Below are 18,666 nucleotides of genomic sequence, written 5' to 3' on the forward strand. Positions count from 1 at the left end.
GAGCCTGGCTGATTGCATAACTTTAAGAAAATAGTAAGAGGGAAAGAAAGAATTAGAGAGAGAGAGAGTGAAAAAGAGAAAGAAAGCAAGCAATTTTTTCAAAAAAATCTGAGAATCAAGTTTCAAGACTCTTTATGTGCTGCAGAGGAGCATGAGGTTTACCAGCAAAGTGCAAAGGGGAGTCTGAGAGGAGAAATAGCTTACTCTTTTGCCAGGAGAAAAAATAGGAATGTGTGTTTTGGACTGGACTGAAGAGGAAAGCTGGGGAGATTGCAGAAAGGGGGGCTGGATTTTTATCACATTGGTACCTTCACATTAATTGCCCTCTTTAAAAACAATAAATAAAAGAGGAAAGAGGGGAAGGAAAAGAACAGAAGGGAAGGAAAGAGGTGGGGGAAAGAAATCAGCAAAAGTGTTGGAGACTCTGAAGCTATCTGCCCCTTCAAGCTGATTGATTAGTCATGATCCCTGCAGTTTTAATGGGAATCATTCAATTGGGAAGGTGGAGCACCCCAGAGTAGATTAGCATATTCTTGTTTACTCATCTTCTGAGGGGCTTTTTCTCTTTTCTTTCATTTTGTGGAGAAGAAGGGAGGGGGGAGAGGTTGGGGGGGGGGGGGAGGGGGTTGTGGCTTATGTTATAAAGGAGCCAAAAAAATAAATAGATTAGAGCATCTTGTGGGGGGGGAGGGAAATCAGTGGGTCTGTGTCTTGGAGAAAGCTGTTTTTTTTTTTTTTTTTTAAGAAGAAAAAAATAAAGGGAAGAAAATCCAGCAGAGAAAAGAAGAGAGAGAGGAATTCCAGCTGTGGAGGAATAGAGAAGAAGAAGACAGATAGAGTAGGAAGAACAGAGAAATACAGTTTAACCCAAGAGGAGTTTTTGTTTTTGTTTTATTTTATTTTAAAAGGGAAAAAATCTATAAGCAGGAAAGAAAGAAAGGAAGAAAAAAAGAAAAGAAAAAGCAACGGAGAAGGGTTATAAAAAGAGCAAATACCCAAGAAGGGTGAACAGGAGAAGAAAGTCAAGGCAAGGAGGAGCCCAAAGCTGGCAGATCGGGAGGATTTGCAGGGGAGAAGGGGGGGGAAGATTGGAAATGCAGCTCTGGAGTTTGCTGCTGCCTCTTGCGCTTCTTTGTACAGCCGTAGCCAGTGGACCCGAATGTGGGATGGACGAGCGCTCCCGCAGGGCAAGAAGGGACACCAGGCACACCCGCCAGATCCACTACACCGCCCCGGGCACCTGTGCCACCAGGTTAGCCCGAGGCAGGCGTTCCACTGCTAGTCTGGAGCCTCTGCCTGTCCCCCGCAGGAGGCAACAGCGGGAGGTAAAGGGCGAAGAGGATTCCCTTACCCCAAGCAGGGCGCTCTATTTTAGTGGACAAGGTGATCAGCTGCGGCTGAAAGCAGATATTGAGCTGCCCAGAGATGCCTTCACTTTGCAAGTGTGGCTGAGAGCTGAAGGAGGACAGAGATCACCAGCTGTCATTGCAGGTAGGTAGCTCCCTGTGCCTGTAGCATCCTTTTTATATTTCACACGTCTGCAGAATAGCCAAGTGTCGGCGCGCGCATGTGTGTATAATGTGTGAATGTATATTTAAATATGTATATATATGTGTGTGTGTGTGTGTGTTTGTGTCTCCGTATACATATACATGTATTGATGTATGTATACACGTTTGTGTGTTTATTAGAGATCTACATTTGATGAACTAGAAACTCCGCAAACTATCTGCAAGTGTGTGTGTGTGTGTGTGTATGTGTGTGTGTGTGTGTATATATATATATATGTGTGTGTGTGTATGTATATATAAAAGTTAAGTAAACTTTTGCCGGAGGCGATGGCATTATTCCAAATAGTCTCTTTATTTTTAAATTAATGTGTAAGTGGGAAGGCGAGTACTTTTTGTACGTTTCTAATTTAATTTGATAAGGAAAAATAGAACTGTAGGAAGAGAGTGTGTGTGTGTGTGTGTGTGTGTGTGTGTGTGTGTGTGTGTGTGTGTAAAAAATTCATGCATACGTAATTTGTTTGTGTGGGAATGTGCGTGTGAGGATCCTATTTGATTTCCTTGGGGTTTATTAGCTTTTCAGTTTATTTCAGCTGTTACCTTTTTAGACACTAGGTTAGCATGTGGTTCCAAAGAGCTGTAAAGGAACTTTTGGCTATTGTGAAGCCTCAGTAGTCAAATTTAGTTAATAAAGTTCCCAACCCCTCAACACTCAGCTAGTTCTTGACTGGTACAGCATCTAGAGGATGTTTTTAGTATTTTTTTTCTCCCCTTTGAAATCACAAGTGTAACACGCATTATTATAAGGTCAAATTGCCCTATGAAATTGTTTAGTACTGAGACCAGTTACTGAGCTAAGCTGTCCGATCGTGACAATAATGAGGCGTATTGCACTTTTCTTATTTAAAAGTTATGAGCCCATCAGGAATTTGTGTTCTTCTTTTTCTTTCCCGCTCCCTCCCTCTGCCTTAGTGCTAGAATGCGGTGAAGCTGCCATAAAATCGGATACTTTTGAGAAAGTAAAAGGTTTACAAACCCTCGTAATCGCTGAAACATTCATCTTTGCTCTGAAGGAAGCTGTAGAAAATGGAAATGCCCCTTAAACAAAACCAAACCAAACAGGGGAGGAGACGCGGGATGGTGGAGGGGCAGAGAGGACGACATATTTTACAGCTCTTTTGGCAAGGAGATTCCCTGAAAGTACAATTTTTCCTTGTCGTAGGATGCCTTAAAGAGACAGTGAGGGTTTTCCCTTCCCCTTTAACTAGAGTCATTTCCTACAAGAGACCAGTGGATGCTTTTCTTCTTTTTGATATAGTCACTGATCAGCCTTTAGGGCTGCTTTCCTCCTGCCTCCCTGCCACATTCCATTCTTTTCTTTCCTTTCTCTTGAGTGCGCTATACTTGACCTATGGGATTGTTGTCACTCAAGAAAGTCTCTTCCTTCTCAGGAAAAAAAACAAAAACAAAGCAGACTCGGCAGCAAATTGCTTTAATTTTCCCCTGTGCCCGGCTGCTGTGTGCACTTTTAAGGAGGCGAATGCGGTGCGCTTGTCAGTGTATGAGACATTGAGCATAGATTGTATTTCCTTCTGCCTATGGTAAGGGAAAAAGCTGGAGTCCAACTAGGAAGGAGAGATGAGTGATCTCAGGCAAGGAAGAGATTAGATTATCACCATTCCCCATTATTTATTATTCCCCCTCCTCCCTTATTCCTAATCTTGATTTACAACAGTAGGTCTGAAATTGCTTCCCTTTCAAGTGGGGAAAGACAGAGTGTAGGTTTACACAGATATTGTCAATGAAAATACGAAGCAAATATAGACACTTATTTAATCAAACACCGGAAGCACTGTTTTACAAGAATGTGTAATCCACATGATGAGGAATCTAGATACACACACGCCCAAAGGTTGTTAGTAGTAAAATAAAAGTTTTTAATTGAATAGGGGAGTTTAAGTTATTGCTTGTATAAAACACCTGACCCGTTTCATGCACGGAAATAACATGCCGCTAGAAAAGAAATGCCCCAGTTTAGAACCATAAAGCTTGTAGCTTTACTCCAGAGAATGCTGATTATTTTTTTGATTTTTTTTTTTTTTTTTTGTGTAAACTCCACCTCCCCCAGTTGAAGAGGAGCCAGGTTTGGCTGTGTGTGTCAACACCTGGAATAGATCCAAAGAGGAACTCACTTGGAGTATCCTCCACACACTAACGGTCTCCCAGACCTGCAGCAAGGTTAGGGAGAGATTAGACTCTTCTCTGAATGAGGAAATCAAGGGTTCCAGGTGCCCAGAGACTTGGCTTTCTCATTTTCACTTGTTTTGGATGTGACAGATTTAGGAATCGGATTCTGCCCTGCGAGTCCCATTGGTGTGACCCCACGGAAGTCAGTAGTCTGTCTAGACACTAAAATGGGAGCGGAGATGGGGCCAAATTCACTGCTGGTGTAAGCGGCAGTCTTGGCCCCTAGAGTCTATCATTGTCTTTACCACTGATACGTTGTGGGGAGGGGAGGGAGTCAGTGGGGTTGCACGGGATGTAAATAACGGCAGAATATTACCTCCGTGAAACGAAACTTCCCATTTTCTTTAGTATCCTTCCTATCACTTCATCTGCCCTCCCTCACCAATGCTTCTCTCTCCCCCTCCCCCCGCACCTCCACACCCCGCCGGTTCAGCCCCAGATTTTCATTGCTCCATTTGCCGACCACAGTCAATAATGTGCCCATAGGGCAGAATGGATGTGCATTGAATTCATTCATTCTAGATCTCAGGGAGAATCCAGGTTGCCATTGGCTTCTCCAAGTGAGCCCTGAGAGAGAAGGCGCTGCTCTATTTCAGGCAAAAGGCAGCTCCTGGGCTGCTCAGAAGCCAAATTTCCTTGTGTCGCCCTTTGCTGTTGTATTCCGTTTATTTTTATAAATGCCTAATTTTATAGAGCTACTCGACTGGTTAGTCATCACTTTGGGCCACCCCCCCGTCTCTGAGGGTAGGCGGCCCTCGGTACCAGAGTCTGCCGATTTTCACACTGGTTGGCAGTGATGTTATTGCTGCCCTGCTTGGATTCATTGCTATTGGTTCTGGCATTTTGCGAAGCAAAGCTGTTGAGAAAATTGCAGTTTGACCCATTAATATGTGCTGTGCAAAACCCCAGCCTGGATTGCCCAGAGGCAGACTCAGAGCATGGGATATCCCTTCGTTACGCCAGCCCGTACAGCAGGCACACATGCAGCCCAGGCGACCTCACAAAACACCGTACAGTCAGGTCGCACAGCGGTTGCAGAGACACACCCCCACATCCCGAATCACAAACACCTTCACGCACACATGCTCAAACAGTGCATTATGATTGCTTTCAAAGACAGCGAAGTTCTGTAATGCAGCCCTTTCTACATCGGAATGCATCTCTAGTGCGTAAACCAAGGCGTTAATTTAACCAGGTTAAACCAGGGTGACCGTTAATCCAGTTGGATTACCTAAAATCAGCGCAATACATAGACTGCAATTCCCTGCTTCGGTTGGACTCCAAGATAGTCCAGTCTACATTTCCACCCTGAGAATTGCTAAGAAATGGGTTCCTCCTGGCTTGTTCCTGCCTGTGTGTGTTGTTGGTAGAAAGCGCAGAGTTGGATGGCCTGTGTTTTGTTAGCAGTGGGATGTTGACTCTTTAATAGGTAGGAGCTGAGAGGATTGTGTGAATGATCAGACGTGGGAGCTGGAGTAAAAAGGCGTGCCTGCGCCGAAGAGTAAAAGTTATTTGTGTTTTGTTTTCTTTTTTTTTCCCTTTCACTCACACACACTCTCTCTCTCTCTCCCCGTCTCTATCCCTCCGGCTGCCAACAGAGAGCATGATCCCAAGTTAATAGACCTTCATATGTAAGGGAGTGCCTGTGTTTTCCCAACTTCCCTCTTTGGTGAACACACAACTGCAGCAGAATCCAAGGGGAAAGAAATGCCAAAATCAGCACACACTGGAGCTCTTTTAAAGTCCCAGCCTCGGTGTGCAGTAAGCCATTTGAGTAATGCCTCCAGCAGGGTTTCAACAAACGGGTTAATCTGAAGGTACACAAGGGATACGAAGTAGCGCTCCAGTGTTCAAACAGCAGCATCAGAGCACATCGACCCACAGTTTCATACCCATGTAATTTCCTCCTATAATTTTTAATCTGCTATCAGATTCATACACTTTGATTGGACTCAATGGGTGGGGTGTGATGTTGGTGCTTTTCCAGCCGGCTGATTTTTTAGCAGGTGCACTTTCAACTGAGTGACTGCTTCTGCACAGATGCTATGTTTGATATCTCCCTGCCCCCATACAAAGCAGATAGGTAGGTAATGTAGTACCAAAACGGACAGATAATGCCGCATCTTTTGTTCTTCAACAGTCTGAGGTTTTTCACTTGCATGGATTTGTCAGTGGATTTTTTAAAAATTAAATCTCTATTTTTTTTTATTACCATAGAAAGAAAGAAAACCATATGTGACACATTCTAGTCCCATCACTTACTGCATTGCTGGAAGGTGCTCTGATACCAAGGTGATGGGCATGGTATAAGGAATAGAGCAGAAAGGGCTGGGCAGGGCAACCATCTATAGTGATTTTTTTCTGTTTATCTGCATAGTAGGTGCAGCCTGGCAAGCAGTGGGAACACGGTCTTCCACCGAGATGCTCAGCCAGTGCTGCTAAACCCTGACCTGAATCAACCACCTGTGGGGTGAGAGGATAAATGGGTCTGACTCCATAGTTCACTGTATTTTTGGCCACTCTGTTCAAGGGTTCAAATAATTGGTGCCAATTTTGGTGGCCGTTTTGTGCAGTGGATACTTGGCACTGAGTTTAGGATTACTTACTCGTTTCATATTAGCCACTGGTGGCTTGTCATTTTAGAAACACTTCGGTGCTTTCGTGATTTATTTCATTTTGATAGCAGAAATAGGGAGGGGGGAGGGGAGAAAACAGCAACATGGGGGGTGTGGAATTGCAAAACCTCATACTTGTTTGGGGGGAAAGCCATGGGGGGTTTTAAATAATTTTTTCCCTCTATCTGTCTCTCCCCTCCCCCAGTGGAGGCAAGATAGAACTGGTGAAGGGAGGGAAGTTGGCAAAAGCTTGAGAAGGCTTTCCGTTCCAGAACCCAGAGAGTATTTAAAGGACCTGACGTTTGGGTTTGCTGGCTGCCCACGTGGTCAGACCACCATATTCAGGAGAGCAGTTTACAAAAGAATCTACGTTCTGGCTTCGCTAATAAATAGAGTAATTGAAAATAAAGGTGGACCGGTGGTCACGGTGGTATGTGTGTGTGTGGAATGGAGGGAGGGTTGTGCGTATTTAAGGCTCCTAAATGCTGAGGTTTGTCACTTGGTTCCCTCAAGTCCCATATAGGATTTGTACCCAGAGCTTGTGACAGGACTACACTCCATAAGGCTAGCCTCTGGCTCAGTTAGAGTACCGTGCTGGGGCTAGCTTATCTGAGCTAGCTTGAATCCAACTAGCGCGGGTAATAAGAGCAGTGAAGAGAGCACAACGCAGGAGTTTGAGCGGGCTAGTGAGTCAAATACATGCCCAGGGTCTATGCTAGGCTGTTACTCCTGCTCTGAAGCCCAAGCTGTGCTGTCTTCATTACTGTTATCCACTCTAGCTGGATTCAAGCTCGCTTGTGCACAGCTTTTGCTGTTTAGGCATACCCTGCGAGAGGGAGATCTGCAGAAAGTGAGCTGCAGGGACAAGGGCTGGCAGGCCCATATAGGCAGAAGGACCCTGGGAGAGCTTTATGTACAAGGGAGTCACTTAGTCTCTATCTGTGAAATGGGGATATTATTTTCTTTCTCCTGCCCCTTTGTCTGTCTTGTCTATTGAGATTGTAAGCTCTTTGTGGCAGTCTTTGTTATGTATTTGTACAAAGCCTGGCACAAAAGGTTCTGTTCTTTGGTACGGCCTCTAGGCACCCCTGTAATACAAATCAATAATATGAATAATGTCTTTCCTTCCTTAAATCACTCATTATATCCCACATAGTCCTGAAGCAATGCTCCATGTAGGATTGTATGTCTTTCATTTCCATCTTTTCTACTAAATACTAGCCTGGAAATACCAACCCTACTAGTGTACCTATTAAAAAAAAGACTGAAGTATTTTACAGCCATGGCCCCGCACACGACAGGTTTGTTACTGCTTTGTTTGGGACAATGAATGAAGACTGCTCCAGTATCTGTTTTTTTAGACGTGTGACATCTACAAATAATGTCTCAGCCTGATTCTGAACTGATGCCAGTGTAAATCCGTAGTAATTCCCTTACATTGGTGTAAACAAGATGTGAATTTCTTTTCTATTTTTATCCCAGCTTTCTGTAGGCGGGAAAAAAAAATCCCTGGCTCTTCTTCTATTAATTCCTGCTCACCTCTAACCTCCTTCTATTCTTCTCTTTCTCTTACAGACACACACACACACACACAATTCCCAAAGCCCCTTTGATTTTTCTCGGATCAATAGGGCATTTAAACTCCAGTCATAAAGGAAAGAAAGCTTGTTTATTCTTCTAAATTGTTTGACACAAGTGAAGGATCCTGTAAACTCCGTGGGTTTCATTTCATGCATGTGTTTGATATACATTTCAAGCTCCACAAAGCCATACATAAAAGAAGTCGTTATTACAATGGCCCATTGGGAGGAAAATCTGTGAAGAGTGTAAAAGCAGTGGGGGGAAAAAGGAGGGTTAGCCCACAGGATGAAAAAAAAACAAGAGAGAAGCTTGAGACAGTTCCCAGAATCTCCGATTCTGCCACCCTTATTCAGGGTGATCGTAATAGAACTTCTCGCTGAGTAAACTACTGCTCCATCTAACTGACCCTGACCCTATAGACACACAGTCGATAGTCAAGATTGACAACGAGTATAAATATGATGGGCCAGATGCTTAAATGGTGCAAATTAGCATAGCTCCGTTGACTTCTGTTTACACCAGCTGAGGATCTGTCATGAGGGACCTGAAGTCAAAGGAAAGACAGTAAGATGGATGTCAGTGGGCTTTAGATCAGTCACGAGGATTGTAAAGAGACCCTTTTGTGTCTTGTCCCCCTTCTGCATCCCTGCAGGAGAGTTAACGTCCATTGGTTTCCTGCCCTATCTTGCCTTGCATATAGGAGCCGGACTAGAAGGGGAAAATCACAAAACCCTCAACGTCAGAATAATTGGCTAGGGGAAGAAGTGGTTTTTGTTGTAATCCAAATCCCATTATGGCCTCTGTCTCTTCCAAGCTAGTTTTTTCACTGTTAAAATAAGTATTTATTCAAAATACACTGTCCAATTTTCAGGTCTGTTGGATGATATAAGTTTGTAACTTTCTTGATCAATCCCTCTGCCCTCTCTTATCACCATCATATTCTGGGTTCTTCCCTGACTATCTGGGGTCCTTGATTCCCCCTTATTTCCTTCCTTCCTGATAGGCAGAGTTTCAGTCTCTTTGCCTTTTGCCTGACAAGCAGATACCATGTATGCGGTGTTGTAGCTGTGTTGGTCCCTGGATATTACAGAGACAAGTTGAGGGAGGTAAAATCTTTTATTGGAGCTCTGTGTAAGCTGAAAAGCTTATCTCTGTCACCAACAGAAGTTGTAGTCCAATAAAAGATATTGCCTCACCTACTTGGTCTCTATAAGTAAAAAACATCTCTTGAATAACCTTGAGCTCTCCAAAGTTCTGTTCATCTTTCAGCGCATGATGGTAGTGCCCCATAGACCTGGAGGGACATCTCTTTGATTGGTGCTTAAGAGTTTTTACCACTCCTTATTTGAAATGTACATGGTGAGTGGGGGCAAGCGCGTGTGTGTGTGTCTTCCTGGCATTATTGATCTTATCCAGTTTACTATCCACCCTACTGCTCTATGAATATGGAGCAAGCGGTCATTTGAATTGCCTGCACCCTTTCAACAATGGGGGTGAAGTGAAACTAAGAAACATGGGATGTTGGCATGAGGGAGAGTCAGAGGTGATATTAGGTACCAACTCACAATGATATGGTACCAGCTCACAAAAGCAAAAAGGTTACTGTGTTAGAGTAGAAACCCAATCTGTCCCAGGCCAATTAACTCCTGAGGGCTGGTAGGCTTTCCTCACCTGCTTCTCTTGAGTTAGATTTAGGTCTCTTTTATCTCTTCCCCTTCCATTCTACTGCAGTGACTTATTCTCTCTCTCTTTATATGCATTAGATCACCTCCTCATATGCATTTCCCTCCCCCTTGCTCATCCTCTCCCGCTCCATCTGATTCCCAGGGGTTTTCTGTGCAACTGGGAGAAGAGCAGACCTGTTCCAGACACAAATGCATCATCTGCTGGCTCCGTTTCTCCCTTGTTTTCCCTCCTCTCTTGGTGCTCAAGCAGTCAGAGTCAGGAAAGGACTCAAATAACTCCAAGGTTTTTGTTTAATATTTAAGGGAGCAAAGAGTTGAGGGAAATTATTACTCGGGGAGAGTTGCCAATATGTTTGATAACTGTCAGTTTTGTTTATTTTTGAATGCAGGGGATTTTTCACCTACCCTGATTATTCTAGACTTCTTTTTTGGTAATAACAATAACTGCACTTCTATACATCGTCCCAGTCATTCAGAGATCTCAAAGCACTCTTCAAACAATGATATACTCCATAACTGTGAAGTTGGTATTGTCCTCATTTTACAAGCAGGGAAACTGAGGTAGAGAGGGGGAAGATGTGACTGGGGGAAGATGTCACAGGATGTCAATGACAGGTCCAGGAATAGAACCCAGCAGTCTGGGCTCCTGGTCTGCTGTAGCTCTTTCTAGTGGTTGCACAGGTTACTCCTTAATCTGAGTTCTGTTCATTTAAAGTCAAGGCGATGTCTCTAAATTCCTGTAGGACTTTTCCCTGCACCTGCTCAGATCTTACTAGGTCTTACTATCCATGTTGGTAAGCAGTGCAGTTTAAGTGGAGACTGGTGCAAAATCTGACATCACTTAGTTTAGCATGGTGTCAACAAATGAGAAAAGGGAGGTGGGGGGAGCATAGATCATATTCACTGTTTGGGGAAGGGGTAACATAAAAACAGAGATTGTTTGTTTTAAATTAAAATCTCCGATCCAAAGACCATGAACGTCGGGGATGTTTAGATCCAAATTAATTGCTGTTATTTCTAACACGGACCAACCCCTGAACTTGGGAGAAGTGCAGATCCAATCCAAACTTCTCAGATCAGACCCATCTCTAGTTAAAATAGGATAGTTTAATACTTTGGGGAAACCATTGGTTTATTCTGTGCATCAGTGAATATGTCTGTTTGCTGATACGCTTTTTAGAAAAAGCCGGCTATAAGTGTTTGCCATGTCCCCGTTTCAGGAGCCTTATTCTAAACAAATAGGCTCAGATTATGGGCCAGATTTTCAAGAGCTCAGCACCCAGCAGCTCCTATTATTCATAGTGGGAAGTATTGGGTGCTGAGACGTTTGGAAATCCAGCCAGAGATGGCTCAGGGGATTGTCAGTGGGTTAGAGCATTTCACTGCTTGTCATTGATGTGAATATGGGTCTGGTTAATAGATACAGAAAGGTGTTTTCTTCTGATGGTTGTTCGGTGACCTACTGTTACATCAAATGAGTGGTCGCAGTCCAATATGTTCACAACCCTATGGACAAGTGCATTTTTGTAGGCAGTATCAACAGGGAAGCTAAGGATTGAATAAATCATGAGAACAGACCAGTTAGAACTGAGGTGCCCAGGTAGATGCAAGGGAAAGTTGCATTATTGTTGTTTGTTGTAGAATTTATCTATTCTGTGAATAAACAGAAGGACTCTGTCTCTGGGGTTGTCAAAACAACACCCTTCACCGGAAATAGTTTAATTATAATTTTCAATGTAAACAAAACAAGAACTGGAGTACTCGTGGCACCTTAGAGACTAACAAATTTATTAGAACATAAGCTTTCGTGGACTACAGCCCACTTCTTCGGATGAATATAGAGTGGAATAAATATTGAGGAGATATATATACACACATACAGAGAGCATGAACAGGTGGGAGTTGTCTTACCAACTCTGAGAGGCCAATTAAGTAAGAGAAAAAAAACTTTTGAAGTGATAATCAAGATAGCCCAGTACTTAATTGGCCTCTCAGAGTTGGTAAGACAACTCCCACCTGTTTATGCTCTCTGTATGTGTGTCTATATATCTCCTCAATATTTATTCCACTCTATATGCATCCGAAGAAGTGGGCTGTAGTCCACGAAAGCTTATGCTCTAATAAATTTGTTAGTCTCTAAGGTGCCACGAGTACTCCTGGTTTTTTTGCGAATATAGACTAACACGGCTGCTACTCTAAAACAAGAACTGGAGCCTTCACACAACTTAGCCCTTGAACGGCAACATTAAGGAAGAGATGGAAAACTGGGAATCCAAGCTGAATGTTCACTGAGTATGTTACGCGCAGGCTTTTGAAACGTGTGTTTGGCAGAGGAAAGGATAACCAGGGTGAGCCAGATTCTGCTGTCGAGTACATCAAAGTAAAACAGGAAGAAACTAGTTGCTCTAGATTTACACCTGTGTAGCAGAGTTTTGAGCCTAAAGGTGTAATACTCAATGGGGAAACAAAGTACCGAAGACTGTCCCCCCCAGGTCTCCCTGAGACTTTCTGTTTGCTGAGGATGATTTAATCGGGGTGTGTGTTTGTTCTGGTGATGCAGTGGGAAACATTTGTACAGCGTGGGGTTGTTTTTCTTTCTGAAGCATTTTCTGCATGTACCTATGGTATTCCCACTAGCCTTGTAAAATCACGCCATATACAGTTCACACAATAAGCCCTTTGTGTCCCTGACAACAAACACATGTAAACTCGGCTCTGAAGTCTTCTGGCCCCAAACATTTTTTCCTCTCTAATGTTCAGAATCCAGCAATAATATTGCCTCTTCTGTTTACAAACACAAACCCCAGGAGGAAGTCCAGAAGGTAGTTAATGAAAGGCAGCCATAGAGTCGTCCCCAGGCTGGGGGTTGGAACCAGGAGGGTTACTGGATGTTTCCTACTGTGCATCTGCTTATGGATGTCTCTTTGACAGTATGTCTACCAGTATATCTATGTGGGATGTGGAAGGAGAAGAGAAGCAAACTGCTTCTAGCATCAATTCATTTTTAAAGCTATGTCAAAAAGAGGGATAGCTCAGTGATTTGAGCATTGGCCTGCTAAAGCCAGGGTTGTGAGTTCAGTCCTTAAGGGGGCCACTTTTAGGGATCTGGGGCAAAATCAGTACTTGGTCCTGCTAGTGAAAGCAGGGGGCTGGACTCGATGACCTTTCAAGGTCCGTTCTAGGAGATAGGTACAGCTCCAAAAATTTAAACCCAACAACCATTCAAGGTCCCAAAGAAAAAAAGATATTTGTTGAGATTGTAGTAGCCTATGTAGAACTCTGTTCAACCAACTATGGGTAACTGAAATTCATGCTTAACCAACGGTTGATTCTGTCCCCCAACATCAATGTACATTATGCATTTCTGTCTAACTTATCGATCAATCTATTTATACTGCACTCACCACCACATGGTCTGAGCTTATCTGCAGTCCCATTTACCGGGAGGTTTCAGAGATCTCCAGAACCAAGGTGTCAGTCTGTGCTTCAGCTTTTGGGACTAGGTGTAAACTTTCTCCGATTTAGGGGTGTTTGTGGTTCTGGCTTGGTTCCCTTCTCAAGACGGGCCGAGGCCATTTTTGGTTGTGTCTGGGTTCATAGCTAAACCTCCCCAGAGTTTGAAGGGGATTGATCTGGAGTTCTGATGTGGGATCATCTTCTATTAAAACCTTTTGGGTAAATATAGTCGTGCTGTCAGCTGTCGAGTGAAGGCCTGATCCTGCAACCCTCAGTCACGTGAGTAATTCTTGGTCACATACCTAGTCCCATTGAAATCAGAATGAGTGGAGGCTGCAGGACTCCTAGCTCATAAATCCATTGGAGCTCCATTTTGGAGTAACTCCTTTTGAAACACGGATGGCTAGATTCTGGCCTCTGTCCCAGCTGCTCTAAACTACTTTGTTGGTGTACAGGGACTGCAAAGGGGTCACAAAAACTCTGGGGAGAATTTCAGTAGCATAGAACTGGCATACGTGGCCCTATTCTTCCCCCTCATTCACCCTCCATCAGAGGGGGTGTGGAGGAAGCAGCAGAGGGAGAGGGGGTGGGCAGGGGAGGTAGCACTCAGCACTACAATCACTGGAGACTGTTGAGCAGTGTATGGGGAGGCTGTCATAAGTTAGAAAAGCCCCTGGGTTTGCTTTCACTTGTCCTAGGGACCACAACAGCTCCCAGCGCAGGCAGAATCCAGGCAGCACAAAGGTAACTTAAAGCCACCTGCTGTGCTGTGCCTTTTTGGCCCAGAATTAAAAGCAAAGTAATGAATGGTCTGGAGGGAGATGGTCACTCATTTGTTTGGCAAGCAGCATTTTCAGTGCAGTTTCTGTGGGGTGAGTCTTTTGAAAGCTGCTGGCAAAATATGCTGATTTGTGGGTGAACATTGGTCAGTGAACGAGAAATTTGACTGAAAAGAGCACAAGAGATGGGGCCAAAGCAAAACCCCACATAAGGACTATACAAATACATCCTTGTTTCTGTAACAGGCTGCAATGAAATCCCATATCCCCAACCTTTAGAGAAGTTTGTGCTCTTCTGTAATTTTTAGCAATACTTCACTACCCTCTGGCAACGGCGTATTTCTCTTCCCACGCCCGTATGTTAACAGCTCTTCTGTATATCACGACAGAGTGATCACAGGTAAATTGTGTGCCCAACATTCTTCAAAAGCCAATCAACACAATTTCCCATTCAGCTGTAATGTTATTTGAGTGCCATCAGTGTGCTCAGAACATCCTGTCTCTGCCCTAAGGAACTTACAGTTTAGTTCATACAGAAACACCACGGTTCAGGCATTTATCAGACACTGGGTGCCAAGGTAAGCTCCAAGCAGCACAAGATTTCATGGAGATGTCATTGTGAAAGGGCAGGATTGTGAAGTGTGTTTTAAGGAAGAGAGCTAAAGAACCTGGTTGGAGCACAAGGAGATGGAGACTGCTTGCTGATGAATTTGGGAAAGGAACAGAGGTTTTTCTCTACTAATAATTTAGAGGGGCTTGTGGTAGAGAAAAGGATATTTGTGAATGAAAATGTCAAAACTGCTCTATAGGAGAAAAGTATTTTTTCCTCCCCTAACAAGGTGATCTGGAGGAATGAGTCCAGTGATAGGTAGAGGGATGTCCTGAGTTTTAATCCTGGCTATACCTCTGACATTGGGCCGTCCACTTCATCTCTCTGTTTCCTTATCTGTAAAATGGGGCTAATAAAACATTCCTATCCTCACAGCAATGTTGTGTGCATTCATTAGTTAATATACACAATACTTTGCACATGTAAAGTGTCAGTTCATTTTATTGTGACCAAAATGGTCGGAAGAAGAGCTCTTTCTGCCAGGGTTGCTGTAGGTGCAAGGTATTCCTCACAGCGCTATTCTCTCTGCTGTAGCAGTAGCGTTCAGGTTACAGAATGTACGTGAGACAGAAAGACAGTGGTATATCGTGCACGTCACATCCTTATCTATTTGTCCCATCTTTTTTTGAAAGACTCTTACTTCTTGTGTATGTGCGCATCAGCCTGTCTCTCGGGCATTTGTTTCCCTTGTTCGATAGCAGGCTGTTGTCTGAATGGAGTGACTCAAGCAATCCTCTTTTGCATTCAGCATTATGCAGACTTCTTGGTATGAAATTTGCATCTCTTGATCTCTCTCTTGGTTGGCGGAATATTGCAGCGCTAAGAGTTCTGAAATCTCTCTGCATTTTTTATGCCAAAGCCTCTATCTAATCTACCCATCTGTCTATGTATTCCTCACCATTATTATGGCATCTGAGTGTTTCTGAGGGGAAAGAACTCTATTGTCTTACAGCTATCACTGCAAAAATATATGTGCCACAAATTGTCTAGTTGAAATAGCATCTTTCTTTAATAATCAAAGCAGTGGTTTAGTGGCTAGAGCCAAGGACTGAGAATTAGGACTTTTGGATTCTATTTCTGAATTTGCCACTGATTTGCTCTGTGGCCTTGGCCTTGCCACTTAATCTCTGCTCTCATTTATATCCTGCAGAATCCCCTTTGCCATGGTGTGGTTCCATACAATATAAATCTCCACGTAACTTGGTCCTGTGCTCAGTCTCTTCACCTGTGAAATGAAGATAATATTAATCCCTCTTTGTAAAGGTTTTGGGATCTTCTCATGAAAAACACTATGGAAGTGCAAAGTGGTATTTATTAACAGACTAGAATATAAAATAAATATCCTTATTGTAAGCCCAGTCCCGTGACATACTGAGCACCCTTAGCTTACATTATACAGAATGGAAGTTGAAGATACTCATGGGATCTGACTTGCATGTGTCCTGCACGGTGGAACAACATCAGGCCAGTTAGTTGACTTGTTTGACTTCAGTATTCACAACCATGTAACTTTCAGTAATCGATGCTTTTTATAGTCAAGCCCTCTCCATAACAGCATGTTTTCCCATTTCTAGCTATACAAAGGGACACAGCAGGAAGGAACGGTTTCCAACCTCCTTTTCTTTAATAACGCTGCCTTTAGTAGCACATCACAATATTCACAGACCATTCACAGCATTGAGTTTAGGAGACCATCCAGCCAGACTGGTGGCACAGCGCATGTGTAGGACATGTGCCTGTGAATGTTTCCACTCATGTGCATGCACGTATTCCTCAGTAATGCTCTAAAACATTACATTTTGTACTAGTGATTCTGTAATGTCTTGGGGTACCCTGTAGAGTTTTGTACTCTTTTTTTAATAAGAGGTGCCTGTGACAGCCTGTGATATACATGTGCACATGCCTGTGTTTCCATATGTGCTAAGCTTTCAAGCATTGTATATAGGGAAGACCAATCTTTTGCTATATTTATTTTACAGTTTGGAGGGGAGAGGAGATGCGCTTTCAGGGAAAACTGATTATTTGCAAACTTTTTATTTGTATTACAGTAGGGCCCAAAGGACTCAACTTGCAAGTAAAAAATAGTCCTTGCCCCCCAAGGAGTTGCCAATCTACATACACAAGGCAGACAAATTGTGGGTGGGAAAACAGGGATAGAGAGGTGAATAGACTCACCCCAGGCCAAAAAGCAGGTTAGCAACAGAGTCAGGAATCCAGGTGCCCTAAATCCCAGTCCCAGGCATTAAGCATTGGACCATACTGCTTTGCTAAAAGGAATTCTTCCAATGAATATTTGAAATGAGAAGATACCATGAGAGCATCTTTGGTGAGATGAAATCGGGTAACATTTGGAGACCCTGCATCTAAGTTTTCCTGACACAAACAGCTCTGCGAGGGATGGAGAAAGTAGCAGTGAGAAAGAAAATGAGAACTGACCTCAAACCAAGCCCCAGATTCAAACAATATGATCAATTTAGGAAAGTATTATCCCTGATTCAATCCAAGGAACATTCAACCCTCAGCAGGACCCCTTTGTACTTTTGCTAACACAGCTCAGCAAATCCATGCTGCATCTCAGCCTCTTCTGGGATGGCTGCTATTCTTAAATCTCATGCTTCAAGAGTTGCACTCTGGTCTGAGAGATCCACAAGTCATTCTGTCTCACCAGTGACACAGGAAAGCCCCTTGGGACCGTACAAAGTTTGGATACAGCCGCCCGTCCAGCTGAAACTGCCAGATCAAGTGAGACCCCCTCCATGAATGTGGCAGATTACCAGTAAAGGGAAGCTGGACTCCTGGGGTGTCAAAACTGCCTTTGGCTTGGGTCAGGAAGATGTAGTGGCAGAATGAAAGGAGATAGTGGGTAGAGGAAAAGGATGATACATCAGTGTATGGCTAGAGATTAGGAGTCACTGGGTTTAAGATGGGGGTGTGGACAGAGAGCTGATTGTACTTAGAGGAAGAGATCATAGAATCATAGAATATCAGGGTTGGAAGGGACCTCAGGAGGTCATCTAGTCCAACCCCCTGCTCAAAGCAGGACCTAATCCCAACTAAATCATCCCAGCCATGGCTTTGTCAAGCCTGACCTTAAAAACCTCTAAGGAAGGAGATTCCACCACCTCCCTAGGTAACCCATTCCAGTGCTTCACCACCCTCCTAGTAAAAAAGTTTTTTCCCTAATATCCAACCTAAACCTCCCCCACTGCAACTTGAGACCATTACTCCTTGTTCTGTCATCTGATACCACTGAGAACAGTCTACATCCATCCTCTTTGGAACCCCCTTTCAGGTAGTTGAAAGCAGCTATCAAATCCCCCCTCATTCTTCTCTTCTGCAGACTAAATAATCCCAGTTCCTTCAGCCTCTCCTCATAAGTCATGTGCTCCAGCCCCCTAATCATTTTTGTTGCCCTCCGCTGGACTCTTTCCAATTTGTCCACATCATTATTGTAGTGTAGGGCCCAAAACTGAGCACAGTACTCCAGATGAGGCCTCACCAAAGCTGAATAGAGGGGAATGATTACGTCCTTTGATCTGCTGGCAATGTTCCTACTTATACAGCCCAAAATGCCGTTAGCCTTCTTGGCAACAAGGGCACACTGTTGACTCATATCCAGCTTCTTGTCCACTGTAGCCCCTAGGTCCTTTTCTGCAGAACTGCTGTTTAGCCACCCGGTCCCTAGTCTGTAGCAGTGCATGGGATTCTTCCGTCCTAAGTGCAGGACTCTGCACTTGTCCTTGTTGAACCTCATCAGATTTCTTTTGGTCCAATTCTCTCATTTGTCTAGGTCCCTCTGTATCCTGTCCCTACCCTCCAGTGCATCTACCACTCCTCCCAGTTTAGTGTTATCTGCAAACTTGCTGAGGGTGCAGTCCACACCATCCTCCAGATCATTAATGAAGATATTGAACAAAACCAGCCCCAGGACCGACCCTTGGGGCACTCAGCTTGATACCGACTGCCAACTAGACATGGAACCATTGATCACTACCCATTGAGCCCGACGATCTAGCCAGCTTTCTATCCACCTTACAGTCCATTCATCCAGCCCATGCTTCTTTAACTTGCTGGCAGGAATACTGTGGGAGACTGTATCAAAAGCTTTGCTAAAGTCAAGGAATAACACGTCCACTGTTTTCCCCTCATCCACAGAGCCAGTTATCTCATCATAGAAGACAATTA

At 43.8% G+C, this 18,666-nt stretch overlaps 1 protein-coding gene across 1 annotated transcript in view; it reads left to right on the forward strand.

Annotated features, from left to right (window-relative positions):
• Window positions 1-724: 724 nt before the first annotated feature.
• PAPPA (pappalysin 1) overlaps window positions 725-18,666 on the forward strand; it is a 229,378-nt gene continuing 211,436 nt past the window's right edge. Inside the window, exon 1 of the mRNA XM_034793713.1 lies at window positions 725-1,491. Coding sequence (XP_034649604.1) covers window positions 1,095-1,491 — 397 coding nt within the window. The 5' untranslated portion in view covers window positions 725-1,094. The remainder of the gene's footprint in view (window positions 1,492-18,666) is intronic.

Source organism: Trachemys scripta, chromosome 17 (assembly GCF_013100865.1).
Source record: "Trachemys scripta elegans isolate TJP31775 chromosome 17, CAS_Tse_1.0, whole genome shotgun sequence".
Lineage (NCBI taxonomy): Eukaryota > Metazoa > Chordata > Testudines > Emydidae > Trachemys > Trachemys scripta.